This window comes from Ctenopharyngodon idella, chromosome 11 (genome assembly GCF_019924925.1).
Source record: "Ctenopharyngodon idella isolate HZGC_01 chromosome 11, HZGC01, whole genome shotgun sequence".
In the NCBI taxonomy this organism is placed as follows: Eukaryota; Metazoa; Chordata; class Actinopteri; order Cypriniformes; family Xenocyprididae; genus Ctenopharyngodon; species Ctenopharyngodon idella.
Genome location: NC_067230.1, coordinates 14,812,527 through 14,832,147, shown reverse-complemented (window position 1 = coordinate 14,832,147; position 19,621 = coordinate 14,812,527). Strand labels below are relative to the sequence as shown.

Here is a 19,621-nt window from a genome sequence, read left to right as displayed (position 1 = left end):
CAGGAAGAGGAAGTTGCATAAAACCACCTAAAACTGTGGGTATATATATAGATATATACTCCTATATGATTTCTGCTCACAGGATGATTTAGTTAAAAAGAAAGTCTCTTGGAGGTTTGATGAAACAGTTAACACCTGGCAGCACCGAGAGGAAAATTTGCATAGGGACAAAAATCAGCCTCAACAAACTTTTAAGATCAAGATACATGCTTCATCCAATTTACAAGAGGATGAATTTAACTTTACAACATAGGAAAAAAAGGGCAAAAATCACAACAATCCCAAAGAATTTAAACCACAATCTTGGCTGGCAGCAAACAACAGCAATAAAGCCATCCTCAGTGTGTAAATGATTACGATATGTCATTTTTGATACCAGCGAATAAATCTGTTTCTTTATTCAAGTCACTTAATGGCAGGCACAGATAGTTATGCTAGAGACATTGGCAGCATGCCTTAAAACATGATTAATTAATATCTGTATCAAACATAATCAGAAACACAGTGGCTTTGCATTTATTCTGGCCGTGTCCCAGCTGGTACAGGAAAGTGACCAGCTGATAGCCTTTCACATGCTCTGTGTAATGCCAGAGGACAGGTTGACTTGTAGTTCGACGTGAGTTTTTACTTGAGTAATGGGTTTTATTTGTTAAAATGTGCCAGAGTTCAGTTTGGAAAGGTTCCAGCTGTGACGGCCGATAAAGACTTTGGCTTTTTTTTTTTTTCTCTCTGACAGGGTCCAGATTATCACTTTCCCTCAGGCACATTCCTCGCTGCCCCCACCCACCTGCCCAAAATAAACCACAGGCCTTAACCCTTTCCTCACATACGGTAACACATGCTTGCTCTCTCTCAAACACTACAGTTTCCAAACAAACTAGTGTGAGGCAACAGGCAAGTATGTATAAAACCATTCGTGTGTTGTTGTAACTGGGTGTATCATCCAGTTTCAGCATTCTCATATTCAGAACGGGGGTGGGGGTGTAAAGTATACATTTTACAACCATTCAAGTGCCACCCAATCATTGTGTAACATCTCAACGTACAGACAGTCCTGCTCGTCTCGATTACGCAACTGCCTACAATATTCACGTTTTCTGGCAACGACTTGATATGAAGATCAAGCTTCGAACTGAATGCTAAAGCCCCGATAGCATTTCTGCCGCCCGCCAAACAGCAGTTGTAAACACCTGCAAACGCTTCACTCAGCACATCACATGCCCAGCATACACAAATCACATGACCTTGTTCTCAAGCAGGGTACAAAATGTACAAATCAAACATGATCATTAAAAAAAAAAAAAAAACCCTGCACTGCTCCTTAACCGGAAATCTGTTTAAAAATTTCCTTAAAGGGATAGTTCACACAAAAATGAAAATTCTGTCATCATTTATTGTTCCAAACCTGTATAAATTTCTTTGTTCTGCTGAACACAAAGGAAGATATTTTAAGGAAGTTTGTAACCAGGCCACTTTGGAGCACCATTGACTTCCATAGTAGGGAAAAAAATAAATAAATACTATGGAAGTCAATAGTGCCCCAGAATTGTTCAGTTTCCCACATTCATCAAAATATCTTCCTTTGTGTTCAACAGAAAAAAGTAATTTATACAGGTTTGGAACAACTTGAGGGTGAGTAAATGATGACAGAATTTTTATTTTTGGGTGAACTATCCCTTTAAGAAAGGTACAGACGGTCACAGCGCTTATGGAGCAAATTATGAGTGTATAAAACAGTCATTATGGGAAAGCAGCATTACAACGACATGGAACATATTCACAATAGAGCTACAGTATGGCGCCTTTCAGTTCTATAAATCAGCCATAAAATCATGAACATATATGGCAGCTATTTAATGGACAGTCACCAGAAAGAAAATCATAATAAATAATAATCAAATTAATCTTTCTGACAAATGCAAATGGAAAATGAAAGCTTATTTTTAGGTGTTTTTTTTTTTTTTTTTTACTTTATTAGATAGTATAGAGGAGAGTGGTCAGGAAGCAAAGTGGGTCAGGATCAGAAAGGATCTGTATTGGCTCTGACTTAATTGAGACAGAAAAAAAAATGTTTTAATAAAAGACAAAATCTCCAATCTGATCGCAAATATACCAGAGATGGTTTAGCATCATCTAAAAACAACATTAAATGGTTTCAAGTGCATTTTTTATTTGGCTTGCAGTTTTTATTTGGCTAACAGGAGTCATTGTCCTGACAGCTGCTCTGAATGAAGGCTCTTTATTGGCTTAAATCACACAGCAACAAATTTTCTTGTTTGTAAGAACTAATTTAAAAGGAGAGTCCTTCAATGTTCAAAGTTCATTACGACAAACCACAAATGATGCGTGAGATTCAGCACGATCCAACGTTTGCCTTTATGTTCTGAGATAATCAGTAATTATGTCTTGAACCTACTTCATTTTTATATCACAAGTATTTCACATCATAACAAGCCACAGCCTGCAATTACAGGCTAAACCACAGCTAATCTATAGCTTTGTGGCAGATCATGTGTGTGACTCTTTGATATATGGTTCAGCTTTAACAAATGGCAAGAACAAATGCATGTAATAAAATCACTGTGGCTTTGTGAGAGAATGAATTTGAGGATCGTAGCTACAGTCTGGTAGAAGAACGATCTTGTAAATAACATGTAGTTTGCAATTAGTTGTGTAAAAAGCACACAAACATGATTAAAAATGTATGTTTGGCCCATGACGGTCATAAGGGTTCAATCTGTATATTGCTTAGTTCAGGAGTTCTGCTTTCATAACTCAACAAGATCACAAAAATCTCACAATCAGCGTAAAACTTTGCAGCTTCAGGGAGGACTTTCAGATAAATTAGTCACGTTATTTCCTCAAGTTCTGCACCCTGGCGTTGCTTGCAAATATTTATTTGATACACTGTTTTGCTTCAACAAACTTCCCTGAAGAAGACCATACTATTGCTATTTCAAAGCATGTTGTTTAACATGATATGTTGCCGTTCCAGATAAATATTTGCACATTACGACAGTGAATGCAACAAATACTATTCTTTACATTTATCCTATACAACTGTAACCGCCCAGGTGTGCGAGGAGGAGTGTTTAATTAGTTTGCATTTCGTCTAGACTAACATCATTGTGGCAAGACCTGTTTTAGGTTAGAATTACCCACAGTGCCCACCTGTCTGAACTGCTCTTCATAGGTCCAGTCTGCGTGGTCCTGCCCATGGAGCGGCCCATGGGATGAATGAGCGGAGTGAGTCAACGCTCGCGGTTCTGTTTCAGAACCAGGCCGAGCCTTTAGCAGCTGGGAGTGAGGGTGTAAATGGCGATGGGGTAAGAGGAGGATGCCTCTGCCTGGGGCGACGGCCTCACGGCCCGACGGCAGCCCTTCGTCACCTAGATCGTCATCATAGTCTTCCTCCATCTCACCCTCAAAGTCATCTTCATCCCATTTCTGTTTTCTGCACAGAAACACATTAGATGGTGAAATGTTAAAGAGGCAACACATGAGAGACAGTTATAAACTCATTAATTTAATAAAACATTGCTATGGGTTCAATGTTCTCCAAATGCACTATATCACAAGTTCGGTTAAAATGAGAAAATAATTTACAGAGAGCTACACATTAAACACATAGTAGGTGCAAAGTAGAGCTGTACATTTTTTTTGAAGATGTTAGGGATGTTTGTCCAATTTCTCTTTTAGCAGCCTTAAGGAAATGAGATTTTTGGAATTTCTGACTTTTTTTTTTTTTTGGTCTGAAAAGCTAAAACATATAGTTTGGATTGAATTTGTAAATGTAACATTTCAGATGTGGTTAGAAATCTGACTAAAATCATTTTTTGTCTCAATCTGGATGCTCAGAATAGATTTAAGTATTTTACTTACCTTGACACGACAAGATTACTGGTCAAAAGTTTGGAATAAATAAGCTTTTTTATTAAATATATTTTTGAAGGAAGTCTCTTATGCTTACCAAGGCTGCATTTAAAAATACAGCAAAAAATATGGTTTGATTAAAAATACAGTAAAATTGTGAAATATTGTTGCAATTTAAAAAAATAACTATTTTAATATATTTTCACATGCAAGTTATTCCTGTAATGGTAAAGCTGAATTTTCAGCATCATTACTCCAGTCTTCTGTGTCACATGATCCTTCAGAAATCATTCTAATATGCTGATTTAATACACAATTATTATCGGAACTCATTTATTAATAATGGTTCATTTGTGGTATCAGCACTGAAAACAGTTTTTGCCACTTAGTATTTTCATGGATTTTCTTTTTTTAATTTAAAAAAGTATTTATTTGAAATACTTCACTGTCACTTTTGATTAATTTAATGCATCCTTGCTAAATTTAAAGTATTATTTTGTTGTTGTTTTTTAATCTGACTAACCCTAAACTTTTGAACAGTAGTGTATCACAGTTTCCACAAAATATTAAGCAGCACAAGTGTTTTCACAATAAAAATAAGAAATGTTGCTTGAGCAGCAAATCAGCATATTAGAATTTCTGAAGGATCATGTGACACTGAAGACTGCAGTAATGATGCTAAAAATAACACATAAGAATAAATTATATTTTATATTATATTAAAACTGAAATAAATATTTATTTTAAATTGTAATAATTCACAATATTTATGTTATTACTATATTTTGATCAAATAAGTGCAGCCTTGGTGAGCACAAAAGACTTATTTCAACAAAATTTAAATTATTATTAAACTTTTGATCAGTAGTGTATGTAATGTAAACAACCACATCAAGCAGCCAAAAACTAATTTGCATTCATTTGCATGTGACTGCCCACTTACATCTGCTCTTCCTCCTCAGACCCCATCATATCTTTGTATTGCTCCTCCCCTTCCTCTTCATCCTCCTCTTCATCATCTTCATCTCCTCCGCTGCTGCGTTCAGACATGGGGCTGTCGGCCCTCTGAAGTCCAGCTGCTACTGCGCGCATTGCTGCTAGCGCCGCCATCTGCGCCTGCTCTGTATCAGAGGCAGAGATTGATTTAAGCTCCTCCCCCATGGGGGCGGGGCTGTGTGATTGCCCCGCCTGCTCCATCAGCAGTTTGGCTCTCTGCTGTCTGTGCAGGTTCTCCATCACCGCCTGCAGCTTCATTGCCTGGGAAACAGGACAAGCTGGGATTCTGGCCCCTTCACTTCCCCCCTCACCCGAAAACAAACGGGACTGCTTTTTATAAACTTGATCCAGAAGACAGGGCTTCAGGAAACAGGAAGTGTTGGTCTTCTACTCGACAGACACCCGCAGACAGCCAAGGGGAAGATGATCCCCTACAAACAGGGGCCTACCTGGGAGAGAAAATAGCAGAAAAATTAAATATTTAAACTAAATTTTTTAGCCTTTTGACAATATCTGATATGTAACAATGTGTATGTCTTTTTTAATGTAATCAGTAGAACTGTTTGGACTTTAAAAATCCAAAATGGCAGAAAGCACAATGCAGTATATTCAAAGTCTTCAGAAGTCACACAATTTTAATATCCATTCAAGTAGTAGGAAGTAATGACATATGATAAATGCATGTAAATTTCAGACTGTTCCTCGCAGAGTTTAAATGTAGTCAAATTTTTCATATGCATTACATTTATACAATGTTTATTATCCCTTTTGAATCCTCAGCCCTCATTCACTGGGGATTAAAAACAAAGCTTCTGTGTTCCACTGAAGAATAAAAGTAGCATCTGAACAATATGTAAATGGGTAAATGATTCCTGTAGCGTAAGAATTAATTACTGTTATTAAATATTAGTTATATTTTTGCTATTAGTTATAATTATAGTCTTCATTTTGTGAAGAACAGTGAGGAGAACGTGTAACTTCTACTGTTTTAAGAGCAATATTTATGTCTTCCCTAAAACTTTTATTATTACATGAAAAATTGCACACTCATTTCAGTGAATACACAAAAATGAAGAGCTGTATCAGAACTGAGCATTTGAAGCGATTCATGGAAATCAAATAAACTTAACGAGTGTAAATCAGAAATACAGTCTTCAGACTTTTACTCACAGGAGATGATACAAGAAGGGACTATGAAACACAGCCAATTCACAATTGCCTTTAAGGAAATAATTCCTCTCTTCATATTTGCATTTCACTATTTGTCATCAATCAATCATGACCACACCTTACTCTATTTACTGCACATGAAAATCAGTTGTATAAAATCATCACGACACAGTGTCTACATGTCATATGATGCTTCGTTGATTATACTGGGAGTGTTCTGGTTTTGTCACGTTATAACGCTCTCTGTGTAACAGAGTATGACAACAACTTGGTACCTTGATGCTAGATGTTAAATTTAAAATTTGTCTAAAATTTTGTTTTTAATATACACTGTAAACCCGAATAAGTTGGCAAAACTCAAAAAAAAATTTGAGGTAATCAGTTACATACATTTTAAGTTAAGAAATTCAAAGTTTAAGTAAGCAGAACTGGCAGATTTTTATTTTGTACTCACACATTTTAATTACTCTTAACCTGAAATATTTGAGTAAGCTAATTCATGCATTTAACTTAAAATTATCATGTAAACTTTATTTTTAGCAGTGGACACTTGGCTAGCTTTAACTTGCACAACTAATCCTCCCACTTAACACTAATCTTGCACAAAAACCATTGTATAACACTTAACTTCAGCATTTACTTTCCCTTTCGAGTGTCATGCCAAAGCATGCTGGGAAAAATAGACATCCCAATCCAGTTTCAGTTAAATTTAAGTTTCTCTAAATTAAAAGAAACAAGTTCATAAAACTCAACACAATGAGATTATTTACAATCAGATTATTTAAAATGTCTGTTCTGTGAACTCAAAAGAAAAAAAAAAAAAAAGTTCTAAATATAATTCTATAAATGAAATATAAATATAAATTTAAGTTTACCCTACTCAAACCAATTAATTAGTTTTAGCATTAGGGTTTCCCTTTAAACTTTGCTTCTTAAAACATCTCAAATCAGTATTTTTTATTTTTTTTATCTTGTGCATATTACAGGTCACGAAAGCACATTTGAGCTTCCGCAAGAATCAGTGAGGTTTGTTCTCATGTGTGACGCCAACACGTTGAGCTTCAAGTACTCGCATGTCACTCAAGCACGTTTGAGCTTCCGCAAGAACAAATGTGGTTTGTTATCATACATGAAACAAGTATGGTTGAGCTTCCTTTGACCATTATTTGTATGTGAATAAAAGCCTAAATTAATTCTGTTCATCATATTAAGTGCCTCTGCATTAGATTAAACTGCTCAATTTATATTATATATATATAAAAAAAAAAAATTACTTTATTACTTTGACTTTCAGTGGAGGGACAGAAATGTCTGGTTTCATTAAAATATCTTCATTTTTGTTTTGAAGATGAATGAAAGTCTAATGAGTTTAGAATGACATGAGCGTTAGTAATTGATGAAAATTCACATATTTAGTTTAACTATTCCTTTAACTTATTTTCATGATTAAGAAAAATGGAATCAGACACAGAACAGAGTACTCTTAAAAAAAAATTGAGGAAAGGGGAGAGGATTCAGTAGACAGATAGGATTTTGAATGACTCCGGGAGTTTAATGGGTTAACCCACAGAAATGAATGGTGGGTGCTGGCGATTGTGAAGTCTGAGCAAACACAGAGGAGATAAAGGCAGCACTAAGGGTCTAATTCCACACTGATAATGAGCGTCAAGCTGGCCAACATCCAGATTCACCATAGGGGTCTGAAACCCATGCATTTACACCATACATTCAATATAATATCTATTTTTTAATCCTTGCTGACTAGAATCTGATAAGTCATGAGGAAGATGGACAGAGAACAATGATTATTGGTTTTTCTTTTAGGCATGTAACAGAGTAAAAAGTTCTTCAAACAGATAAAGGCAAATGAGTTGAAAAGGTTGACACTTTGATATCTCTGATACCTGAAGTGCATGACTGCACAGGCTAATTCAGTCTGTTCTATACATGCATTGCAAAGTAATGGAAATGAAACCAAGATGTTCTGGTCTGGTGACATTCTTTACTCTAGCATTGAGATCTCAGGATTATTAGAAACATCAGATCAGTTTTGAAGAAGCTACTTCGAAACTGCAGCTTGTCAAGCTACAAGCTTTCCATAATATGAAAAAGATTTACATTCTAAACAAAATGTAATACGTTTTCCTCTGAAACGAATTTCCTTGTCCGTTGATGTCACTTAACCAAATAACTATTTACCATTTTAACAAACTCACATCCAGTCTAGTTCCATTTTTGAATGCCCACGTTTCACAACACTATCCATTCCTGGTGGATAAAATCAAGTCTCCCCGCACATTTTTCTCTTCATATCTTTATATCACAGAGAAATGTTACATTACAAACATCAAATAGGTTGTGAAATGAGATGCTGACTGAAATGCTAAGCATTTAATACCACTTTAACCTCTGTATAACACCAAATGTAACCCATCTAGGCTTAATATGAATATGTATCAATTTAGTTTTTAAAAAAAAATCCTAAATGATACACAGAAACCAACACTATATTTAGTCATTTCACATCACCAGTGTCAACCTTTAAACATTCCTCATGTGTACTGAGAACGAGGCACCTGTTAAACAAACTGGTTATAAGAGATCAGTTGTCACGCTGCAAACTCTTTTTCATATCTCTGTCTATAGTTGAATCGTAAAGAGGGAATTTTTTTTGTCATCTGATCTTATATCAACATATTAGCTCAGCTGACAGTTGCTCGTTTTGAAATGATTGGCATTGGCTGATAACTTTGCCAGTTTCAAACAGAATTGTCAAAGGATAATAAACATTTTCTGCCACAAATAAAAACTAGACTGCAGGGTGATCAACATATCTATATCTATGCTGTGACAAGTGAACATATTTACACAATATAAAGTTGGAAACTCACTTCAACATAAAACAGAAACTGACTGTTGGTTGACTTGACTTGAGAACAAACATTTCAGTTAATCAAGCAAGTGGATGTATAGTAGTACTAATTTTTATACATATATATATATATATTTTTATTAATAAATTAGTTTTTAACCTACTTACCTAAAACCCAAAACTGTTCTAAATATTTATAAAAAATATTACATAAAGGGAAAGATGTCATTAAAGTTTGGGGATTTTTGAGCTTGTGTTGGGTAATGGAAAAACACTTTACATAAAATTACAGCGAGAGATCCTGGACTTGAATCTCAAGCATCGGTTTGATGCCTCTTGAAATGGTATTTTCAATGTTTCAGGGAAGGTGAGCCAATCATGTAACCTCGTTACTATCTCTTCAGCGGTTCCCATGACGATGGCGTGCAAGGGCTGTGGGCAAATCTGAGGGCGAAAGCGTGGGCCTCCATATACATGAGATTTCCTTCCTCAGAACAGAACGAGAACAGAAGTGCACATAATTGCACATGCTTGGCCTTATATTCTTGAGGATATTGTGCCATTGAGAAGGCTTGACACACAACACAAAATTCACAGAAAAATTAAATAGAGAACTCTACACAAACAATTTTTTACTTTAAATAAAATGAGGAAATGTTAGATACAAAGCACTAGTTGCATATTGGTTAAAAAACAAAAAACAAAGCAATGGACTGACATGATAGGATCCAAAAGCAATAAATTGTCATGGTGTTTAATAGTGAAGGTACATGTTGCCTAAAAACATCATCTTCAACATTCTTCTCTTCAAAAACAGGATGTAACATAAACCTTTAAACGTACAACCTCAAAGATGATGCAAGAAACCCAACTTGTCTATTTCACAGTATAGTAAACACAAAACATGCGGCAGCACAGACAGTGGAAGTCTGGAACACATGTCGCAAATTCAAAAGACTCATTCATTCTGCTGATGTAGAAAACATAGAGAAGCATTCCTGAGAGCATTACTGAGAGCAAGGCAACACTATAGCACCATTGAACCCACGAAAAGCAGAATGTGCGTCTTTATTCCAGGATCGACGGTCATTCAGGGTTAAACAGCATGGCTCACTATTGCAGTCTCACAAGCCTTCATATTAAAACAGCAAGCCATGTACAGAAAGCAAAACTCTGAATAATTTTGTTTCCACAAATATATATATTTTTTAAAATTTCTGTCAGAAGGTTGCCTTAGTCTCCTCACTTAAATTGGGTTTGTGTGTCAAAAAAGGGCAGAATATCTTTTCACAACATTTAAAAGAGGATCAAAACTGGGAGACTTGGAGTATAATTTATAACCTTCTCATTTTTTTTCACTTTGTTACTATTCAGAAATAAAACTACAAGAAACTGCATTGATGTAATTAAAAAGACAGACCAATAATTTGCTGCTGCTTTTAAGTGACATGACAAGGAGAACAATGCGTAAGCCAGGTCTATTGATTAGCCAGTGTTTGGCTATATATTATTAACATTGGCTGTTAACAAAAATGATCTTTTCATCAGTTTCAAAATCTACCAAAAGGAGAGTGCAAATACTTGATGTTTTTAGGGAATTTTGAGTAAATTGTACATAAGAGTTAGTTCACAAAAAAAATGAATTTTTTGTCATTAAGTACTCACCTCAACTCATTTTTAGATGAAATTCGAGAGGTTTCTGATCCCCCATAGAAAGCAACGTAAATAACACATTCAATTTTTCTTGAAAAGTAGTAAAGACGATTAAAATAGTCAACGTGACTGCAGTGGTTCAAATTTAATGTTATGAAGCGACGAGAATACTTTGTGCGCAAAAACAAAACAAAAATAACGACTTTATTCAGCAAGAACCCAGAAGTGCTGCAGTGTCTCTACAACCTAAACAGCGTAGGAGAATGACAGGGAAGAGACGAAATTGTTGAATAAAGTCATTATTTTTGTTTTGTTTTTGCACACAAAAAGTATTCTCGTTGCTTCAGGTTGAACCACTGTAGTCACGTGGACAATTTTAACGGTGTCCTTGCTACGTTTCTGGACCTTGAAAGGTGCAATGACGTTGCTGCCTATGTGTGGTTCAGAAACCTCTCAGATTTCATCAAAAATATCTTAATTTGTGTTCTGAAGATGAACGAAGGTCTTACGGGTTTGGAACGGCATGAGGGTGAGTAATTAATGACACATTTCATTTTTTGGTGAGCTTAGTCGTTTTGTGTCTGTCTCACTTTAATTAGCAGATTTAAAAAAAAATATATATATTAAAAGACAAACAAAGAAGAAAAACAATAGCAGTTGGCTATTTTTTCCTCAAAGACTGCACACAGACAGTTAACATGAAATACTTAGTAAACATGTCCTTGAAGCGGCCTCTTTGTTGCCATCTTGCAGTTGCAGTTATTTGAGAATTATCTTTATGTGAGTTGTGTATAGGCTCCTCAGCGCGGATGAATCTAATGTTTGCTGTCAGTCACCACATCAGTGATACTGTACTTCAGAATCACAGATTATACATCTTGGAAGTATGACCAAAATAAGAATTTTCACTGGAAAATGACATCTGAACAAGTAAGTAACATGTCTGCCACTTTTGTTCTGACCAACTGAGAAAAAAACCAAAAACAATAAATCGCGCTGCCAATGGTGATTAAACCTAACGGTTGCTTAGCTCAGATCACGTCAAACCATGCAAATTTTTATTATTGTTATACTTTGTTCTCAAATTGTTAACATCATCAGCACTGCGTGACTATGTGTATTTAGGGTGTATTAGCGTCACCTGTGGATTTCAATTTCTGTATCCACTCTGCAGTCCGAAGTCTTTTGCTTTTGTCTACGGGTGAATCTCCAGTTGTCACTGATGATTGTCATTTCCGGATGACAATCTGCCATCAAAGTGACAAGTTTAATTATTGCAGCTGCTGTGAGAAAGGTCTGATGTAGCATCCTCCACATGCCATATAACCTACTAGCTGGGACTCCTTCATGTAAACAGACGTGATGTAATGACGCAAAGACGAACGGCTACATGCTCGAATTTCTCATGGAAACCCACCAGTGCTTCCGGATTAGGAAACATTATTACAAGTTTACCGTTGTGAATCGGAGTAAAGTAAGGAGATAGTTTTGAACACTGGCTGGTTATGTACTTGCTCAAACTGATTTTGAATAATTTTTAACCAAAAAAAGAAAAAAGCTACGGACTGCAGCTTTAAGTGTGACGCTAAAACTAAATTATGGAAACAGCCTATATGACCACAATCAAAAAAGACTATGTGGAATAAATGTACATTTGGCAGACGCTTTTAGTGACTTGCATTGCATTCAAGGTATACATCTTATCAGTTCTTTTTTTCTCTGGGAATCAAACCCATGACCTTTTCATTGCAAGTATCATGCTCTACTGTTTGAGCTACAGGAAAGTACAAAAATGTGAAAAACCTCAAGGAAATGGTTTGCATTTCTGATAGGTTCAGTACAGATCAATTAGAACATAACTAAGAAAATATGAATGATTCAATACAGCAATTTATTACCACTAGTGTTATCAAAAGTACCAGTAAAATGTAATTATACCAGCTCCGCAAGCTCGCAAAACTTTTCATTATAACCAACCAAGTATAAACACGATGTAAATAAGAGATTCATTATAGACAGATTTTTTTTATTATGACTGGAGTTTTCAAACAAGTCTGTACGCTCGCACCGCGGCTAAACTGAAGTGACTTCAGCTTCATTGATTATAAAGAGAGCGCTCTATGCTAGGTTTCTATATAACTTTGCTCACTTTCTGTATATATTCATACATTCATAATTTGAATAAAAGTTTTTCCATGCTTCTAAGTACACAATGCAAAGTTTCGGAAGTGACAGCAGCATTAAAATACGGGACTGAATCTGAAATTGTGATGGTAACAGGACAAAAAAGTCAAAATAGATCTGCGCGTTTCTTTGATTTTTATTTTATTATTAACTTTTTATTTGACCTTTTAATGCAATTGTTTAACAGAATTTGAAGGCTACATGCTGATGTTTTAATGTATTATTTACTTAATACATATATAGTAAACTAATTAAAAATTTTTATTTTCAAATAGTTTAATTAAAAAAGCTATTAAAAGTTTTTGCTATGGGAGCGAAATGAAATTTTACTGGCATTGGTACCATCTACAAAAGTGTTGGTATCGTGTGAAAAGTTACAACACTGGAATTAATGCATTCCATCAATTTTTATGGATAGTGCGCAGATATAATATGTTTATGGAAAAGTATGAAAAAGAATAGTATGAAAATTAAGCTTTTAAGAACAAGAATAAGGAAAAAATAATGTCAATTTGAGATTATAGGAACTCCAAGTGTACAAACATATCAATTTATAACATTTAATTAGAAGAGATGGTACAGACACGCATTTCTCCAAAAGATGTTTCTGTTATAATGAACTATTAATAAATTCAAAAAGGTCATTTATTTAAACTAATACTACATTTTTATATTTTAAAATATATCTTAAAATGATAAATGTTATAAGATAAATATTTTTTTTTACATTAGCAAAAAAATTCAAGTGTATCACATTATATCACTATCATTCCTTTGCTAGCTGTGACTGAAATCACCATACAACAAAACTGCTCGGGTCTATAGCTGTATTTTGGTTAATTGTCATCTTTGCATTCCAGAATCTTCATGTGAATACGGTTATTGTTCTTTAACTCTTTATGACCCCCATCAGTAACAGAGCTCAGCTTTGTAGACAATACTGCCAAATTTCAACTTTTACTACCAAACAAACATTTGCATGTGTATGTTTTAGTATTCAGGAGGAAGTGGGGGTAGGTATGAACTGCCAATTTTCCATCAATATTAGCCTGTAAAGTTTCTGCCTGTAAAGACCTAATGGAAATAAACTGGCAGAACGAGTCAGTTGGCAGTTTCACGTATGGATTGTGTTGTGAGTAGAGGGTATGGGTTTTGCCTTGTATTATAACCTAAAGAATTCAGTCCTTTCAGTTAATGACAGTCGTATAAACACACGTCCCACAAAAGAGTCTGAATGATTATTGTTGTAATCCAGCAAATCAAGTCTGTTGATTTTGTTTGCGTGCAACTATGATGGCAAACTGCCAGCCTTATTACAGCAGAACTGTTTGTTAACCAAATTTGACAATGGCCAAAAACGCTCCCGACCAAAGGTTCGAAGGATGCAGTTTCTGTTACAGAACGTCTCTCCAAACATCGCTCCCAAGTTGCTTTGCAGAAAGAAAACTGAAGATCAGCTGGCTGGGATTCCCTTATGGCACACTCCCAAACAGTGAAATCATCACTTTTTTGGCAGGTGCTTGAGGTGAACAGCAGTGCACCACAGAAACGTTTTAATATGTGGCTTTTGGCAAAGGCACAGTTTGAACCCGAGCCAAGCCACTCGACTGAGTCCACACAACCTCCTCCCAACACTCAGAATGCTATTCTGAAGCAATGAACTCTGCCTTTTTATAGGCACATCTAATACATTTAAGGCAGCGTGTGTGTCCATGAATGCAGCACATAAAATCCAGTTCCAAAAGGGGGATTTGCAGCACACAAAGTATGTGACGTGTATGACGCCAACTTGTTTTCTTACCTCACCATTTGATTGTGTGGCATTTTTGTTCCAATGGTGCTTTCTGTTTCACTTGTGTAAAGTGTTGCCCAACAGCCCTGTGCTAAAATGGCCACGCCGAGACACGCATATGGATTAATCTAAAAACAGAGCAGTTCCTTCCTTGAGCTGCGACATTAGATATCTGATCCCTCTCAACACTACCTAGTAACACGCTAAGCTGAAACCAGTTTGGCCAGCTCAGAGAAGAGTCTGCCAACCTGACAACCTGCAAATAAGATGATGGCTGATATGTTTGCTTCATTCTGATCATAACAAGTGTGACAGGATGCAGGGCCTCATTCCTGTTCGTACCTCATCTTATCAGTTCAAACCCCACACCCACTTATTTTACATACAAACAACCCCAGGACTTACTAAACATCACATATGCAGGTAAACAACACCCCTGAGATGCACAGAATGTGTATGCAGTGCACACAAAAGTGTCTGATAAAACGTAGTATTTGTTGCACTTCACATAAACGTAACGCTAAAGAACGGTGTGATAAGGAATTAGAACAAAATTTAGAAATGTATCATGTAATTTCCATCATCTCACACGAAATGGCGCCAAACGACTAACAAGTTCCTCCTCTGGTGCTGCCCCTTCTGTTTATTTTACTGCCATTTTTATAAAGTATATCCTTTTATATGTGTTATGCAAATCCGCTGACAAACAGACTCTTCACGCTATTACAACTGTCTCTAGTGTAACCACAAGATTGGTTACGTTTGCTAATGTAGAATCACGTCGCCTGGCACAGTGAAAACTGAACCACATTATTAGAAATGCACGAGACGGTCATCCGCATTGTGAACATCACTTCCTCTGAACAAGTTTGAGACACTAACATCTGTAGACTCAGCTTGTTAGGTCTTTAAGACCTGAAGTATATCACCGAACACATCTTTAAAACTGATCCTCTCTCTCAGGCCATTTAGCAAACCAATGAGTGCCTAAAAGCACCAGACAGCATACAAACAGTATTAGTTATTCCAAAGGGAATGAATATTATATATATATATATATATATATTTTATAGAAAGGTTGTCCAACTTGTCCAAAGATTGAAATGCAATGCCACAAACAACATACAAACAACTGACTGTAACATGCACTTTCACTTCTGTTGCAGTTTGACCACCCAAATAATGGCAAAAATCCAACACACGCATCTCATTTATCTTTCCAGAATCAAATTCTGTGGTTTCACTGGAGTCAGCGAGTGCACTGACATATAAGGAACTCTTCTCTTGTCCAAGATTAATTGATATAGACGTAAACATTTTGCATTGATGAATTCATTTTTATATATGATTATTGACTTCAATAAATTACATATTCTCTCTAAACACCTATATCAAGATTAACATTAGGGGATAATGAATTAAATATCTTTTTTCAGCTGCTGTTGCAAATAAAAAAAAAAAAATCAGACTGTGTACAAGTGCGTGTAGAGTTTCAGTACAGTGTGTGATGAAGCCATGTGTAGTACACAAGCAATGTGCTTTTCTGTTTATGCGGAACAGAAATCGAATTAAGGCTGAAGAAATCTGCTCTGTGCCAATTTAAAGAGCTTATTAGGAATGGACAGAAAGAAATCAAATCAGTCACATTTCCAACAGGACTTTAAAAATGTTTGCTTTACTCCCGAGAGTGATAGATCTTTTGGGATCTAGAGCTTTGAGAATTGTTCACAATTCAGATACAAGATATATCTCATCCATATTATAAAAAGTGAATACATATCACCTAAGTAGGTTAGATATGATCCATTATACATTATATATCATAAATAAGTAACAATTGGGTATTTTTTTTTACAGATATCTATTGATAAATGGCACAAGTTGATGGGTCTCTAAAAACAGCAACCAACAACGCTGTTATACTACTGTGTGTTCTAATATTTCCTTTTGTCATTTATTGTTGTTGCATAATTTTTCAACCTTAAAGACATCATTCTGAAGTGAGCAAAGTGTAACATTTTAAATGTAACATTTAGAAACAAACATTTGTGCACATTTAGAATGCAAACAACTTTAGAATGGAATTAATAATTATTGTTATTTATTATTTAACAACAAGTTATTCACAATAAATATTACGGTTTCTAATTATTTTATTTATTGTTGTGTCAGCAGTAAAGCAGAAATAAAAATAATAAAGAATAGCACTTAAGAATTAACAACAGGCAATTAATGTTTGTCTTGTACATCATTTTGTTCAAATTTATTTGCTCTTTAAAAGCAAATCTTAATGAAAAATAGAAAGAAAAAAAAATCCATACACTACTTCCACATCCACAAGATCACAGATAATCGACTCAGATTAAAAAAAAAAAAAAAAAAAAAAAAAAAAAAGTCATTAAACCATTACTTACCTCATCAAAACTGGATCCAAGAAGTTGGAATAGTGAATAAAAAAAAAAAAAATCCGGGGATTTACACTAATTTGCATGTATAGATCTCGTGTCTGGTGGCAGTTACTGTACGTTTATTCTGATGGCTGTAACATACACTATTAAAACCAAATCTACTCTCACTACTACCAAACAAACACATCATCAGATGAGCTTTAAACAACAAAAGATGGAAAATAAAACTCGTTAAAATTGTGTTTATATGCCAAAGAGGTACTGTATTTCCCATATAGTCGACACAGAGAGGAAAATGTGTGTGAGTGATGAGAGGAAAAAAGACACTTCACTTACCAGTTTAACTTCCGTTTAGTTTTTTTCTTGGGAAGCGGAAGGAACATTCCTGATTTGCCCGTAAAAACAACACGCTCGCGACGCTCTCTTAGTCAATATTTAATCACAGTCACGAACATACGAGAACATATAGAAACCGTATGGACTGTGCTCTTTCTAAATCACCTCTCTCTTCCTCATTTGATTTCGATTTAGAGGTTAATTTGGCAGTAACATCATATGTGCGAATAATCTGAGGCGGTGCCCGCGGTCGGGGAGTCAAACCATTGGTTGACAAACAGCAATCAGATGCAAATTCCAAACCTCTGAATCAATGGGGCTGCCTTCCCCCACTCTATAGGAAACATCTACAAATGACTCGATACTAATGAGGGGTGGAAGGTCTTACAATAAATGACCTTTGCGCCAAAGACTTGTGTATGGGCCCGGTGATATTTTTGTGTTGATGTCCGAAACCAGTTCAGAAAAGCCGACCCTTGACACCCCCGTCCGTCTTCCTCTGTGTGGGGTGAATATATATGGTATATATAAATATATGTACGCTATATGGTGCTATCTATACATTTGGCGACGTTCCCTGCCAGGGGCCCTTCCCTTTTATCACAGGCACCAATGATGTGTAGCTGCTGCTGGAGTTCTCTTGCAAACATAACCTACACAGAGCTGTTTATCCTCGATAATCATTGATAAACAACTTACACGGTTGCCAAGACCAAATATTATTACCAACGAATGAAAAGCATATTAAATATTTATGCATTACATATGTAATAATCAGCCTAAAAATCACCTAAGACACAATTCAGATAAAATGCACATGTATATTTTATTTACACTCGCATGTATATTTTAAGACATAATTTAAGATATTATGTGAAATGATCTGATCAAGTATGCATTTGTATCAAGTACAGGCCGTTTCTGAGAACTGATATATGCACGTCTCAGGTTAAAGTGCAGAAACTTTTATACAGTGTTTCGTTTCCACCTACTGGACAGAACGAATATTGCATTTTCTGGACATTAGAACTGATTCTTTAAAGGAACACTCCACTTTTTTTTGAAAATAGGCTCAGTTGAGTTTTACCGTTTTCGAATCCATTCAGCCGATCTCCGGGTCTGACGGTACCACTTTTAGCATAGCTTAGCATAGTTCATTGAATCTGATTAGACCGTTAGCATCTCGTTAAAAAATGACCAAAGAGTTTCAATATTTTTCCTATTTAAAACTTGACTCTTCTGTAGTTACATCGTGTACTAAGACCGAAGGAAAATTAAAAGTTGCGATTTTCTAGGCCGATATGACTAGGAACTATACTCTCATTCTGGCGTAATAATCAAAGAACTTTGCTGCCGTAGCATGGGTGCAGCAGGCGCAATGATATTACGCAGCGCCTCTCACAAATGTCTCCATGGTTGCAAGGCACGCTCCCTGTGCAAACAGGGGGTCACAGGCGCTGCGTAATATCATTGCGCCTGCTGTACCCATGGTACGACAGCAAAGTTCCTTGATTATTACGCCGAAATGAGCATATAGTTCCTAGTCGTATCGGCCTAGAAAATCGCAACTTTTAATTTTCCGTCGGTCTTAGTACACGATGTAACTACAGAAGAGTCAAGTTTTAAATAGAAAAAAAAAATCTCGACACTCTTTGGTCATTTTTTAACGAGATGCTAACGGTCTAATCAGATTCAATGAACTATGCTAAGCTATGCTAAAAGTAGGTACCGCCAGACCCGGAGATCGGCTGAATGGATTCGAAAACGGTAAAACTCAACTGTTTAACTCTAGAGGAGCTGGAAAATAAGCCTATTTTCAAAAAAAGTGGGGTGTTCCTTTAAAGTGGCCTCCAAAATATTTGCACACTTCATCAACCTAAAAATATATAGTTGTTGTTGCATTACAAAATATCAAGCCAAGGCATGCAGGCACACTTTTCAAACTAGCAAAACATTTTACAATAGGCCTAATGAAGGCAACGTGTATTTTGACACATTCTGGTGTACATGTAACCTGTGGATATTTGGCTTGGAAGGAAACTGACTTCACTAAATATGAACATATACACAATGAGCCCAGCTGACTGATACTCATTGCAAAAATGGGAGTTAGGTCAGAGAAAGGCTTTAGAACCTTTTGTCAGATGTCACATGGTTTGATATTTCGTATGTAATGTAATGTTTAAGTGTCCAAATAACTTTTTGAGCCCCTGTGATATTGATATTTTGATATTTATAGTGAAGATCCTTCTAAAAAGCTGCTTAAATTATTATTTCATTTAGATTCCGATGTTGGCTAGCATTCACAGCATAAAGAAAGTTCATATACTGACATTC

At 35.7% G+C, this 19,621-nt stretch overlaps 1 protein-coding gene across 2 annotated transcripts in view; it reads right to left on the bottom strand.

Annotated features, from left to right (window-relative positions):
* arid3a (AT rich interactive domain 3A (BRIGHT-like)) overlaps nucleotides 1–17,560 on the bottom strand; it is a 38,684-nt gene extending 21,124 nt beyond the window's left edge. The window contains exons 1-3 of one of the 2 annotated variants that reach the window (XM_051912421.1): nucleotides 17,285–17,560; nucleotides 4,817–5,318; nucleotides 3,172–3,454 (exon numbers count right to left, since the gene is read on the bottom strand). In XM_051912421.1, coding sequence (XP_051768381.1) covers nucleotides 3,172–3,454; nucleotides 4,817–5,127 — 594 coding nt within the window. In that variant the 5' untranslated portion in view covers nucleotides 5,128–5,318; nucleotides 17,285–17,560. Of the gene's footprint in view, nucleotides 1–3,171; nucleotides 3,455–4,816; nucleotides 5,319–16,954; nucleotides 17,261–17,284 lie in introns of those variants that run through there. The other variant, XM_051912422.1, reaches the window with a different exon arrangement.
* Between the last annotated feature and the right edge of the window lie 2,061 nt (nucleotides 17,561–19,621).